Below are 15,497 nucleotides of genomic sequence, written 5' to 3' on the forward strand. Positions count from 1 at the left end.
ATTAATTTATTTCCTTGGCAAAGGGCTTGGATTTCTGTGGGGAGGCAGAACCAGTGAACTGCAGTACAATCACTACGGATGTCAAGCACCAATCTGCCTCTGTCTAATTGTCCCTCCTCACTTTTTTGCCAGATGGAATGGGGCAGATGAGGCATGGAGATCAGCAACAAGGGGAGGGGGAACCCTTCAGAGGACGCAAATCAGAGAGGAAAAAAGTCACAAAGTCTGAAGCTCCTTCCAACTCCCCAACTGCCCTCACCCCAATCCTCACAACTTCCAGGGTTTTTTTTGCCTGCAATCTGTTCTCAACAGGCTTGTTCAGGGTTGGGGTGGGTGGAGAAGGTTGCTTCTCTATCTTTCTTTTTTTAAACCCTCTGCTCTTGCAAAGTACCATGCTCCATTGCAAAGGGAACAGGGAGGATGAGAGAAGGCTCATTGCACCACAGATTTTTGGTTTTTTAAGTAAGGTGCAGCACTGTCCCAGGAAACAGCAGAGAAAATTAATCGATTCCTTGGTGTAGCCGGCCATAGTGTTTCACACAGGAGGAAATGAATCAGTAAGGTTAAAACAAATGGGAAGCTTCATCCAGGTATATATACCACCTGACTGCAATTCAGTACAATAGAGGTATGGAAAGAATTGTTAAAATTTGGCTGATGTGATCAGGCCCTAAGTTCCATTGTTCAGTAGAGAGCTGTGTTTGTATGCAGATGCAGCTCCTACAAACAAAAGTGCAAAATATATTTGGCACCATGAAATGAAAGGATGGGAAATGCATTGTGGAAGAATGGAGAGGAGATTAAGCCCTTCACTTTTTAAATCAAAATTTTGTGATCTGGCAGATTATTGTAATCGGTTTTCATCATCATTCCCCTCTCTGTATGTGATAGGAAGAACCCATTGATTTGAATAGAGTGGGGATACTTAATAACAAACAAAAACACTGAAAATAATTTGATTAATTTGAAAACTTGCTAAACTCTAAACTCTACACTAGCAGGGCTGATGATTGTCCCACCTTGTGCAAATTCTTGTGCAAATGTTTATAAGATACTGTGCAAAAGTTTACACAAGGCCTCAGACTAATATGCAAGATATTTGCAAAAGATTACACAAGGTCTCTGAGTAATGAAAGGAATATTCACTCTTTTCACACAAGGTTTTGTGCAATGACAAGGAAAGCCCTTTCTTTAGCAGAAGAAGCTTTCCGTTTGTTTACGAGCAACTCTGGAGCAAAACTACCCTCACAGACGTGATTTTCCATGAGGTGATTCCTTGCTTTTGAACTCTTTGTGATTTTCAAATCTATTCCTCTTTCCCTCACACAGAATTCAGACAGGAAGTCTGTATCCCTAGTTAAAGTTGTTATTTGAATTATTTAAAACATTTCACAATGCTATTGCGAAAGAAGAATCAGACATACAGATGCTTGCTTTATCCTGCGGAACTATTGTTGAAGAGAGTTGTTTCGGTTTCATCAAATTACAGTCCATCAGTTCATTAACAATTAATGCTTGCATGCCATCAAGTTGCTTCCAGCTTATGGTGACCCTATCCAAGGTTTTCTAGGTAGAGTGCCTTCTTCTGAGGATAGCCCAAGGCTATTCAGGTTAGCTCTTCTACCAGGAGGCACAGTGAGAAATGAAAGTCCCAAACTCTGGCTCAGCAGCCAGATATCTAAACTACTAAGCTGTCCAGCCAGTCCTACATTCAACCTTTACTACAGAGACAGCTCTTGAGGAGGTACAATCCACAACCTGTGAGCAGGGACTGAGAAGGCGGTCTCTTGATACATTCATTGAATTGAGCAGAAGGACAATTTCTATGACTCTCTTCACGATTCCATGACTCTGCCCCTTATCAAAATATTTTAAAGTTATATTAATACATTTAAGAAAATTGTAAAGATAATGCATTAAATATTCGAGAAGACTGTCTAATATTTAACTTCATCTGAACCAAAGAGAATATTTCTAATTAGACAATGGATTGAAAGAAAAATGCTTATTTTCTGTACAATAAATATATTCTCTGTTAAAATAAAATTTAAACCCGTATACGGAAGAACTTTTAATTAATGTCCTCCTCCCTTTTGCCTTTAGGTCTTATCATGGGATTAATTTTACGATATGCTACAGCACCATCTCATTTTGAAAATGGAGTAGTCTATGACTGTGAGAAGCTCAAGGCTGGTTTGCCCACTCTGCTTATCAACGTAACAAATCAAGTGTACGAATATCAATACAAAAGGGAAATCAGCCAGCAGAATGTCAATGCACACCAGGGCAATGCAATGCTGCAAAAGGTAAAGTGACTATCTTAGGGATGGTAAAAAAGCTTGGCTTTTCTTTTTTTATTGACTCCAGCATAAAGAGGAAGAAAATAAAAGCTTGTTTAAAGGTAGCACAAACAAATGGTTTCTCACCTTAATTAATTGTTCGTATACAATCAGAAAACAGAGATACGAAGGGAATCAATTATCCTTTCTACTAGAAACACACATCTCAGCCTTGCTACTTTCATGCTTTGAAGCATGGAAAAATTTGACAGAAATCACTTAAAATAAAAAATAATGATGCAACCTGCAGAGGCTGCATCCCCTCAGAGGCAGCACCAAGAGGAGGCAGGGCAGTGAAGCCAGAGTGCTGACTCTGAGTGGGAGCCCACTCGCAGAGACAACGCTGGGAAGGGCTGAACACCTGTTTGGCTTAAGGATGAACTGGCATGAACCACTGGTTTGGTGGTTCATGACCATCTCTACAACCCATGAGACCATAGGTGCTTATCCACACACACACGTACACACAAAGTCTGAAGTAGAGCAATATTTTGTTAAAAAGTTTAAAAGAAGTAGTAAAATGGAGAGTACAAGGCTCAGGTTATATACGTAGCACTCATGCAAGTCCCTCACTTGGCACTGAAGCTAAGCCAAGTGCCACCAGGACCGCCTGCAAGGGAATATATATACAGATGGGTAGCATCACGTAGTGAGCTTCCATATCATCTCACAAGGTCTTGGGTTTCACTTGGAGGTGAAGTGGTCAATCTCCTTCTCCACAGCTGTCAGCTCATTGTGTTCCTTATAAAGTACCGATACTTCAAATTTCCCTTCCATGCTTTTAATGTTATTTTTTTTTAATTTAAACATTTTAACCATACAAATGACAGATTTAACATGAAATATTCACATTACCTGTGAGTGCTCCAGACTTTTTGCTTCGTGTTGTGGCTACCTTAGAAAGGCACAAACAGTCATAGCAACCTTGTTGACATTTCATCATTCAGCATATTTGCAGCAGACATTTGCTTAAAAAGAAATTGAAAGGAAAATCTTTCTATGGTCCACTTCCACAATAAAGTCAAGAAAAGATTCTGGAAGAGTTCTGATGTGCTCAGAAACCACATATCCTTGCTGGCCCAACTTGAATACATAATGAACTTTCAGAAGTTGTTTTCCATTCATTCCAGCACATTTAGTGAGTTATGAAGGAGAAAGACCTCTCCCACTGTTGGTCTCAGCAACCAGTGTTCACACCTATGTTGTCTTCCAATCCTGCAGGCAACGTATGTCTGTCCTGTCTAGCCCATCCAGTCTAGTACCCTTTCCTTCCATCCGTTTGTTTATTAAAGTCATAGAATTTGGTGGCCATACCTATATAGAGAGATGGGATTTTCTTGAGTACAAATATTATAATTCTCCATTTTGGGAACCCTAACTACCTTAACAAAAATCTTAACATGAGGCACCTGGGAAAAAGGCATACATTGGAAGGCTTATGGCTTAGCTCTGTCCCAGTGTCTTACTTGGAAAGAAAGCTCCCAGCTAGCACTGGAGCAGGAAGTTTGAGCAGAGCTGGTCCTAGCTAAATCTTCCAGTTTAGGTCTTTCTCCCAGGTGCATCGCATTAAGGTGGTCGTAAGATATCTGGGGATGTGGTGGCACTGTGGGCTAAACCGCAGAAGCCTGTACTGCAGGGTCAGAAGACCAGCAGTCGTAAGATTGAATCCACGCAACGGAGTGAGCTCCCGTCACTTTGTCCCAGTTCCTCGCCAACCTAGCAGTTCAAAAGCATGTACATGCGAGTAGATAAATAGGTACCATCTCGGTGGGAAGGTAAAACGGTGTTCCCTAGTCACACTGGCCACGTGACAATTCAAATTGTCTTTGAACAGGCGCTGGCTCTATGGCTTGAAAAGCAGGATGAGTGCCGCCCCCTAGAGTCGGACACAACTGGATTAAAAATGTCAAGGGAAACCTTTAAATTTAAAATATCTGTAAGGTAGGCAGAACTCCCAGAATTATGGTAGAAAAATTGAAAATCCCATCCTTAACTATATCACGTGGTAACACATTCCGTATTTTTTCAGCCCTTTTCCCTCTTAATAAGCAAATAACAAACAAGGTTTAGGAGACCGTCCAGTGGTATGCCATGATTGAAAGAGAGCATGGTCACACCTAGCTTTGATCTGGATCTTTAATCTGGTTCATGTACCTCAGCCTGCTTTGGATGTAATGTTAGACCATAGTTTCCATTTGAGAATGTCCAAATTATGTGAAGCACTCTGAATTGTCTCAAGTGTAATATAAATGTCATTGTTAAATCCAATGAGGCTTTCTTTTCATCACAAGTTGCTTAAAACAACACTGGCAGATACTGGTGTACTTCACATCTAGTTTATAGACTTTCCAAAAACCACTGGATAGACACTGTGAGACTTTTCTTATATATTAAAACATATATTGATCAGTTACAGTTTTTGTCCTTCATAAGGCAGGAGCACTGCCACAAAAATCAGGTTATACTGTGGTATTTGTGATTGGTTTCTACCAGCTAAAATATGCCATACTTTTCTCAAATTAATCTTCATTCTGCTGTATTTATAGGAATACATAATATTACTACGTTGTTTCAAATGCAATTAATCTCCCTCCCTAAACAGTAGAGGGGAAAGATATATAAAACCTACTTGCTAGTTTAATCCTGAAGTTAATGTGGCATTTCAGACTCTCAGTTCAGAAGACTATAAGTGATAAAAAGTTCTTGGTCTAACTTCCTCCACTTCCCATAAAGTTGTCAGCGCAGCAAAATTTACTACTTGCTGTTATTGGCCAGCCACTTCACATTAGTATAATAATTTCAAGTAAGCAGAATGATTTTTAAAAATTGCTGAGTTCTCGCTTCCTGTTTATTGAGTTGAGCTATCTCCTGGACAGAAAAAAAGGGAAGTCATTTTGCAGTCAGGATGTATTGTTACGGAACTAAATAATTCATCTAGGATCATAACCCCATAAAGGAAGGCACTTTATTGGAACAAAGGAGCTGCAGACCATTTTGCTAATGACACGTTCCTGCTTTTAAAGATATTAATCTAGCAGAAATTACTGGACATGAAGAGAAATTCAGTGCCTTATAAAAAAATAATATTTATAATCCAGCAGGTTCATATTCTAAGTGGGATTCTAAGTGGGATTCTGCTGGAACTAGACATAAGGAAGAACACTGCTAGCTTAATAATGCTAGATGAAGTATAAATGTAGAGTAATTATGGCTGCATTTAATTCTGACATCACGCTAAAAGGGGCATCAATTTGAGCCCCGAGCCCCTTTAATTTAAATAATCAAACACACAGTAACATCTGCCAGTGATACGTTCTAGGTTTGCAATTCACAAATGAATTGATGACTTGTAGATGCTACAAATAGAAATAAAGCAGTATTGTTCACACAGCCTAATATTGAGGCTTTAAAAAAAATCAAAGCCTATTGGTTATTTTTCTTGCCTAATGTTTGCTGTTCTTCCACAAGCAAAGACCTTTCTCTTCAGGCAAACTTTCCTTAGTGACTGGTTTTCTGAGTGGGTTTAAATAGATGGTTGTGCCTTTACTGTTTTGAATATATATTCGATGTTGCTTTTGTTTATTGTTTTTAATGCAGTATTTGATCCTTTTTAGTATTTTATAGGACTTAGTATTTTAGTATTTTTCATATTTGTATACTTACTATTTTTAGCTTTGAATATTATCTTTGAGTCCTTTTTAAAGAGAAAGGCAAGATAAAAAAATATTTAAAATAAATATTTCTGAGCCAAAGCAGGAACAAGGAAAATGCACCTTTCCACTGTAGTAACATCACCAGTTCCCTGGTCATCTAATGGAGGATTGTTATGCATGTATTAAACAATGGTTATGTCAGAACATGGAATGTTGTTTACCGGAAGTCATCTGGATGTTCCTTTGCGCATGTGTCTTTTAAAGAGGAAAGCTAGTTGGTCATATTAATATTCTCATGACTTAACTAATTCATTAATGATACCCTTGGAAATAATGAAGTACATGTTGCTTTTTAGATATACACCTAAGCTGTGACTACACTTTCCCTTTTGGAGTGGGTTGCTGTGGTCTAAATAGGGGTCAGAGGAAGAAGCAATATGCCATTTGGTGTGACTGTCATATCCAAGTGGCATATGGACCTCAAGCAATCCTATTTAGTCTGGGATTGACACTCAGCTGTCAATTTCCAGGATCATGAAGTGGCTTAATAAGCAAGCCACTTCAAGATATTGGTAAATTGAATACTTCCCCTGCAGTAGAAATAAAATTGTGATTTAGATGATGCTTCTGCTGGACCATTGCTGATGCACTGTGATTAAAGTTTTTCAAAAATCTATTTTCTTTGCCTTGTGTGTAGTGCCAATTGAGAAACTGCCTGCACCCACAGTTTCAATTAGCTCTTCAGACATAGCTCTAAAGACTATTTTAAAAATTTAATCTATGTGGTTCCGCACATCAGCAATGGTCTATCAGAGAATAACCATAACCGAAAACCAAAACCATAAATCATTTATCAAGCCACTTCAGGATAACAGAAATTGTCAGTGAAAAGAGCCATGATAGCTTTGACAGCTTAAAGGCTCAATTTTGGTTTGTTCCCGGTGATCACATGTGCTGCCAGTGGACCAAACTACAGAGTACCTACCTGCAACAAAAAAATAAAACCCAAGACAGGGTCTCAAAAAGGTGCACGTAGGGGCACTCCAGGGACAGATTGGTTTGCTCTAGTGGTCAGGTTGTCTGATCACCAGGAAAAAAGAGTGAACTAACCCACCCCCACAGTGCACCAAACAGTAGGACAAATTGTTGTTGTGGGTTTTTTGGGCTCTTTGGCCATGTTCTGAAGGTGGTTCTTCCTAACGTTTTGCCAGTCTCTGTGGCCAGCATCTTCAGAAGACTCTGAAGATGCCGGCCACAGAGACTGGCAAAACGTTAGGAAGAACCACCTTCAGAACATGGCCAAAGAGCCCGAGAAACCCACAACAACCATTAGATCCCGGCCATGAAAGCCTTCACGAATACAGTAGGACAAATTGCTCATCTTACTGAGCCCTTAAAATACAAAAATTGTCTCAAATGACCTACCAAAATCAGTCTTTTAGGAGTATTGAGTAAATGCCATATTCAGCTACCCCATGACATTATTCATCATTACATTATCTTTTAAACATTGTGGTTGCAATCCTGTTGCACATCTATTCAACTTTGTTGCATTGTGTAATAGTTACGTGCAAAAAATGAAGCCTTTTAATCAGTTGCAGCCTGTGCAATGGGAATGACTGCCATCACTGGTGATGGAGTCATTCCAATTGCACAGGTGGAACCGAAAAATATGAATCCAAACAATATTTTTATGTCTTTGTTACTCCAAATACGCATGTGTTACAAATAATTTTATTACTTTTGATGCTTTACATCAACACTTTGGATAGGTTCAGTTCATGTTTATGGATAATAATGCAATGGGTTTACCTGATTGCTCACATGTAGCCAATCAATTTTGGCCGCTGGATTTCTCTGGAACATTTTCAAAAGAATTATTCTATGTTAAGTTCTCAACATGGTGCCTCTTTCATTCTTCTCTCTGTGATGTGCTATACACCAAGTTACTGAAGCTGTAGAGGTTCAACTACATTACTTTTTGATATTTTTAGACCTATAATTTATAATGTGCAACAGATTATAATTATTTCTACCCTGCTTTTGTCTTTAAAACATGCACACACAAAGGAGCATGCTAAAATTAAAATAGTAAGAATAGTAAAATGGGCACGCAATGCAAAACCATCATAACAGAAAGAATCATAAAAATAGGTTACACTCCTCCTCAGTTGTGTAGAACTAAGGAGTCCACTGTATGTCACTAAGCTCTGCTGGGTCATCCAGGCCCACTTCAGCTTCCAAATAATTTGTAAAAGCAGCTATGGCAGTAATATTTTCACATACTGCATCAATATCCAGTTGAGAATCATCACTGAGAAGAGGCTCATTGGTGGGGAATGAAGTAGCACTCTGATTTTGCCCTGTAGTTTCCAAACTCTCTATCCCCGGAAAACAGAGCTGAGCAAGTTCTTTGTTTGGCACATTACTATACTGTGCTGTCAGAACTGGACAAGAAGACTCCCTCATAAGATCTCATGGGCTTTATTCACCAAGGGTGGTGGTGGGGGGGGAGAAATGTGACCTTTGTAATCTAAGACCTCTTAATAAATAATAAAATAATATAGACAGACAGATAGATAGAGAGCTAGATAGCATGCTGAATCCATTCATTAAAAACTGACTGAAATAAGTCTTACCAGATATCTAAAAATGTACCTTCTCTCACATAGTCATCTAGTTAAGCTTGTACAAAAATAAAACAATGGCCATGACTTCTAGTGCTCATCTTACTAGCTGGCAGGTTCATGTAAAGATAGACCTTTCTCAAGGTATTATAGCTGCAGTGCACTGAAGGCCAAAATGTGGTCTTGAACAAAGCCTGATACAGCAGAATTTAGAATACTAAAGTTCTGTTTCTATGTAGTATTGTTTTTATATATATTGCTAGTTGTTTTTGTAAGCCTCCTAGAGTGGTCTTAACTGGCTAGATAGGCGGGATATTAAATAAATAAATAAATAAATAAATAAATAAATAAATAAATAAATAAATAAATAAATAAATAAATAAATAAATAAAAGTACCAAAACTATAAGTAGTTGATGCAAAAATGAAATGGGATGATTATATTTTAATTCTTCAGAAATCTAGCTGTTACAAAAATCTGGCTGTTGCAATTCAGTCTGACTGAAAATTCCAAAGCAGCCCCAGTTTGTTGCAGTAGTCCAGCTTGGAAATAACCTGGAATGCACATAACTGACTCCAAAAGAAAAAGCTACCAGAAAAACCTGGCTCATAAAAGTGGTTAAAAACATTGCTGCCACTTGAATATTTTTTGGGGGGGGGGACAGAAAAAAACCCACAAAATATTTGAGCACTTCAAAATATAACAATTTTATTTCAGTTTGAGCTTTCATAGACTATATTCCACTTCCTCAGACACAAGTGCTGAGAGAAACACGCTGAGGAGACAACTTCTTCAAAAACTGAATATTCAGGAGCCGGGCTTACGTTAAACCACTGCCAATCAGAATAGCCAGGAAGTGGGACCAGATAAAAGAAGAGCTAGCAAATGGCCAAGCAAATGCCATTGAAGCAGCCTATATCTGGTCAAAAACAGTCTAATGATCTTAACATTTTAATTTGTTTTTAATTTGATCTATATTTCATATATATCTATAATTTAAAATTGTTCAGTACACTGATACAAGACCTTAAACCTATTCATATTTTATAATACAAGTACCCAAGGCTGCTTCTGGGCAGTCATCCTTTTCATGACACTGGAAGAAGGAGCTGACACCTGCCTTATGAAAGAAACAATTCCTTGAGGTTCTAAGAATATGATAACAACCCACAGAGAATTATTGCATCATCTTGACTTTGGCATGTAGAAGATTATTATGCTGAAGCTCCTTAGAAGCAAGGAGAGTGTTATGGGCACTATTTTCCATTGCTACGACATTGTTTCCTATTGGTCCTGATGGGAATACAAAAGAAAAGGAAGGGTTATGATTTGCTAATTAGCAGGCATACAGTAATCATTGTTAAAATAATTCAAGCAATCCTTTTGTTAAATGAAACTGCTGGATAATAATAGCAAGCCGTTTATGTACCAGGAAAACTGCTTTCAGTGGCAGAGAGCTTTCAAGCCTCACACTTTCCCATTTTAGCCAGAATAAAGGCAGAATCTTGTTTTGAGTACCTTTGCCAAGCCAAACCAGGAATTTCAAACACATACAACAACATCAGAAGAGTTATCCTGGATTGTTGTCTTGACTGCTCTTTTTGATGAGAAAGTGTGGTATAAATTCAGAAAAATAAATGCATCGTATAAAATGGGATCATACACCACGGTTTCTCTCTTCTGGTATTTTAAGAGAGATTAAGAAGCTAAATGAGTAACATTTGTTCAGAGCGGTTTGCCTCGCTAGTTTATGAAAGGTTGAAAATAACAAACACTCCTTGGTGCATAGATTACATATTTGTATGCACTTAAATAAATTGCTTTTCAAGTATGAGGAATCAAGTTAACTGAAGGACCCTGTGAGACTGAGACAGCATGTATACATATGTGAAGAGGTGAATGAGAGACAGAGGGAGGAACAAAACACTAGAATCTGACAGTGCCTCACCAGATACGGAAATACAAAGTTTGGAAGCAGAGGGAAAACAAGATGGGGAGAGAAACTGCGTCAGAAAAGGAGAGAGATCCATAGTGAGAACAGCACATCCTCATACTCACCCAACCTAGTTTTGTCATAACTAGGTTATGTATATATCATGGAAAGAGCTATACGGGAGAGATTCTCCCCATTCCTGCTTTGGAAACTGAAGTGGTAATGTTGAGTCCTGTCTAATGCCATGTTTAAACTAGGGTTTTATCTGAGTTTCATTAATGAGTTTTCATTATGAGTTTGCAGTTTACCTTAGAAACAGCATGATGGCCAATTGAAAATGTAAATTATAATAAATGTAGGTGACAGTCCCAGATTTACCTCTGGCACCATGTTTTGTTGGCAGTGATCATTGGAAGCATGGTGGGACCAGACCCCAGACAGACTGGAATGAAGGAATATTCACTCCAGTGTGACTAGGGTTAATTCCAGTTCTGTCTTGCCAAAATACAGCTGTGATGATTGCTTTATGTTTTGGTGAGAAGTGGTTACTAATGAAAAAAAAGGGAGTGAGCTTCCAGGATTTTCTCTTGTGTGGGATCACTTTGTGAATGGTAGTGAGCACAACAAGGTATCTTGTAGACCACCTTGACTGCTGTCAACATTCAAGCTGTCCTTTGTTATATAAAACTTGGCATCCTTTTTCCTGCTGGAAATACAGGGACAGTATTGTGCAGCAATATGGAGCCATTTTCTGGTTTTTTAAATTGTAGATACAGAAGTGCAATATCCCCCATTCATAAACTGGAAAGTTTTTTTTAGAAGAATTGATCTTTTATGTGTTATGTGTATCATTTCTGCACTGTCATTGCTGTCAACAGCTGCTTTACTTCGTAATGTTCATCTGCATGCCTACGCTTGACTAGCAGTATTTTCAGTCTTTTTTAAGGCTGATCAGACACACACATGCCCACACAGGTAACATGAGTGCTAGTAGTTGACAACCCTTTCATAAGCAATGACTACCATAGGAAATTGTCACAAAGGCACCTGTAAGAACTGTATACAAACAGATCCTAACAATTGAAGCTGCTACTCTATATGTGAATGGGACAGTTGCCGTAAGGTAAAGGTTTCCCTTGACAATTTTTGTCCAGTTGTGTTCGACTCTAGGGGGCGGTGCTCATCCCCGTTTCCAAACCATAGAGCCATCGTTTTGTCCGAAGACAATCTTCCGTGGTCACATGGCCAGTGCGACTTAGACACGGAACGCTGTTACCTTCCCACCGAGGCGGTCCCTATTGATCTACTTGCATTTGCATGCTTTCGAACCGCTAGGTTGGCGGGAGCTGGGACAAGCGACGGGAGCTCACTCCATCACGTGGATTCAATCTTACGACTGCTGGTCTTCTGACCCTGCAGCACAAGCTTCTGTGGTTTAGCCCACAGCACCACCACGTCCCTACAGTTGCCGTAGAGTGCAGTTTAAAGAAATTTGTCTTGTTCAGCTCCTAGTCAGCTTTAGACAGAAAATGAGTTTGCACATATATTTACTACACATACCTGGTGAAATTCATCTGCTCAGCTAAAAAAAGAGAGAAACAATTATATAACAAAGTTTATGGCACAATGAATGAGTATTTTAAGGTACTACATACAAAACCATTTGTCTTTTTGCTGCAACGAACTAACATTGTACTTACGGACTTACAGTGAACTTATAATGACCCTAATAGGGCTTTCAGTGTAAGTGAGATATTTAAGGAGTGGCTGTACCAGTGACACATTCCCAGACAGCTTCCATGGCTGAGCAGGGATTTGGATCCAGGCCTCCTAAGTCTTAGTCTATCACTCTATCCACTATGCACACTACCATAACATTGCTACCCCTCTGAATGACTGATTCAGTTGAAAAATACCATGCACACTGCTGCTCTTTCATCATCCTGTGTTCTATTGAGTTTTGCTACATTATAGTCATTTCCTGTTTTTTTAATTATTCTGAATTTTGACTGGTGTTTTATATATATATAATTCATGATTTGTGTCTTTTTTTTCCTTACCTTGTCTCTTTGTTTTTTTCTGACAGATGACTTTTGATCCTTCAATCTTCTTCAATGTTTTATTACCTCCCATTATATTTCATGCAGGATACAGTTTAAAGAAAGTAAGTAATTTCTCTTTATAGTCACAGTAGGTGACCTGCTGTATTTGTTGATAGAAAGAGCCAGCCAGAAAGATTTGTGAAACTACCACTTAGGAAGTGTTTTAAAATGGTATTACTGAGAGATATCAAAGTTATGAGTTTGATGAAAATGTTTTCAATCTGAAATTATCATTTTGATTCCTATTTGTATCATACAAGTCAATAATGTAGATTTTCCTTGCATGCTGCGTTGACAATTTTGAGACCTGGAATGTATCAAAAACCAGGGAAGGCATGAAACACCAAACCAGAGTCCTTAGCTCACTGATAAATTCCTAGCTCTGTCCACAGAAAATACATTTTTTAAAAATCGCAATGTGTCAAACACCAGTTACAATACTTTCCCCAGCAAAATCGTTCAGGAAGAGAGTTCATAAAATGCAAGATACTAAAAATAGCAAAATAGACAGTACAGTCAGTCAGAGAAGGCCTGGGAAATGAGAGAGGTCTTTAACAGCTAATCAACAGCTAAAGCCACCACTGTTGAGCACCTCACAAGTTTGGCTTGACACCCAGCTATCCTGCTGCCTGAAGCAGAAAGTAAAGTACAGTACCTCCCATCCCACAAACTGCATGGTGGCAGGGGCCTGTGCCACTCTCCCATGATGCTTGTGCACTTAGGTAGGCTGGTGTACAATATATGCACACACATATACATAAACATATACTGAGCATTACAGAAGGTGGGCATCTCTCCCCATCCCAGCAGGCAGAGCACAACATCTTAGCATGTTCACCCTGAGCCATAGGATTATGGAGTGGGGAGAGGCTCCAGCAAAGCCAATCCGTTCACCAAAGGGTGAATCCAAATACTGTAGGCAAGGAGTGGAAGTAGGAGGAGACAGCAACTTATTCCCCACCAACTTCAGAAGCCAGCACTTCTGTCTCCAAGAAAACATCAGAATGGAGGCGTTGTACGACAAAATCAAGCGAACTGCCTCCTTCCTCAGAGCTGTTGAAATAGCCAGCTGAAGTAGCTGGGAGATGTATAGCTGATGCTGGCAACCCTTCTCTTCTGACAATTTGACTTGGCCTTTTCATTGAATAGGGACTCTCCTGGGTCAATGGCAGCAGCAGAAGTGCCTTTGCTGCTCCCCCATGCTGTGCTGCCCAAAGTAAATGTCAGATGGGTCTACTAGTAGGGTTTATGTCCAGTAGTACAACTGGTGTCCAGGCTACCAGCCCTGCCTCCAGAGAGCCACTTCCCTCAACTCTGAAACAAGTAGCTGTGCCCTCACCTACCAGCTCAAACTGTTGCCAGGGCACAAAGCTGACATTACTTGGTCAGGAACGAAGATGGCCAGAATCAGGAATTCCTGTGACATGAAATGACCAAACATGCCTTCTTACCAACTTGACCCTCTCATAGCTTTCCAGAAGAGAAGATTATCATAAGGTTAAAATATTCTGCTTTCCCTACTATCCAAGCACTGGAACCAATGGGACTAGAAAGGAATTATCACACCATAGGAGAAAGTAGTGTTGGTCTCACTTGCTTGAGGTCTCCCAAATGCAAAAATTCATGATGATTAATTATAACAGACGTTCAGAGCAAAACTACAAAGGGAGTTTGAGAACAGACATTTTGTGCCTTGTAAATTTGATGTATAAGGATACGTTTATATGTTAAACCACATAATGTTTATAATGCTTGCTCATCCGTTCTCTTTTTCTGTTTTACAGAGGCATTTTTTTCGTAACTTGGGATCAGTTTTAGCATATGCCTTTTTGCGGACTGCCATCTCTTGTATTGTTATAGGGTAAGTGAAAGCTATATGATATCATTCCCTTGAAAAGAAATATAAAGTCATGGCATTTGTGTAGGCTTTCTGACAAGACACAGGATGTATGGCCAGGAGTTGCTCTACTAATATTATTTTCAGCAAAACATTAGATTTCAAATTTGGTTGTTCATGTTTGGCTTTGGCTGCTGTGCTGATGTCTTGAATATTAAATTTAGTAAAGGACTTTGTATTTTATAAATGGATTAATTAATAAACTCAAAAAACTAGAGTAGCCCTTGTATGCTATGGCTGCGAAGCAGATACACAGATGCTTGCAGAACTTGTTTGATGAATTCTGCAATTTCTTAATTCTCAGATATACTGTCATTTTACACTGTCTGTAGCTTTCTTGTGAAATTTGAAGTTTTAGTTTCCATTTGTTCACTATTATCAATTCCTCTTCTTTACGTTTTCACACATGCATGTTTCAGTGCTCCTTCATAAGTGACTCAGTAGCTATAATTCAGACTAAATGACCATTCTTGTATATACAGTGGTGCCTCGCTTAGCAATCACTCCATTGAGCAATGAAATCAATTAGCGATGGGGTTTTGGCCATCGCCAGAGCGATCGCTTAGCGATGGTCCCTATGGGTAAAAATCGCTTTGCAATGATCGCAGGGAAGCGATCATGGCAAAGCGGCCCTTTCTAAACAGCTGATCGGCAGTTTCAAAATGGCCGCCGGAAAAACAAAATGGCCACCTGCTGGGTGTCCTTGCATTAGAGGCACCGAAAATGGCCACCCCTATGGAGGATCTAAGCATAAGGTCAGTTTTGAAGCCCATAGGAACGCATTAAACGCGTATTAATGTGTTTCTATGGGCTTTTTAAAATTGCTTAGTGACAAAATCCCTTAGCGATGTTTTTTCCTGCACGGATTAACTTCGCTAAGCGAGGCACCACTGTAACTGTTTTGATAACATGGAAAAGCTCTGCTAGATCTGAATATGTACTTCAG

The 15,497-nt window shown here is 39.2% G+C and overlaps 1 protein-coding gene across 1 annotated transcript in view; it reads left to right on the top strand.

The window, feature by feature from the left end:
• Window positions 1-15,497, top strand: part of SLC9A9 (solute carrier family 9 member A9) — a 383,628-nt gene that overhangs the window by 47,146 nt on the left and 320,985 nt on the right. Inside the window, exons 5-7 of the mRNA XM_078389136.1 lie at window positions 2,104-2,306; window positions 12,639-12,716; window positions 14,439-14,515. Of these exons, the coding sequence (XP_078245262.1) occupies window positions 2,104-2,306; window positions 12,639-12,716; window positions 14,439-14,515 (358 nt within the window). The remainder of the gene's footprint in view (window positions 1-2,103; window positions 2,307-12,638; window positions 12,717-14,438; window positions 14,516-15,497) is intronic.

This window comes from Pogona vitticeps, chromosome 3 (genome assembly GCF_051106095.1).
Source record: "Pogona vitticeps strain Pit_001003342236 chromosome 3, PviZW2.1, whole genome shotgun sequence".
Lineage (NCBI taxonomy): Eukaryota > Metazoa > Chordata > Lepidosauria > Squamata > Agamidae > Pogona > Pogona vitticeps.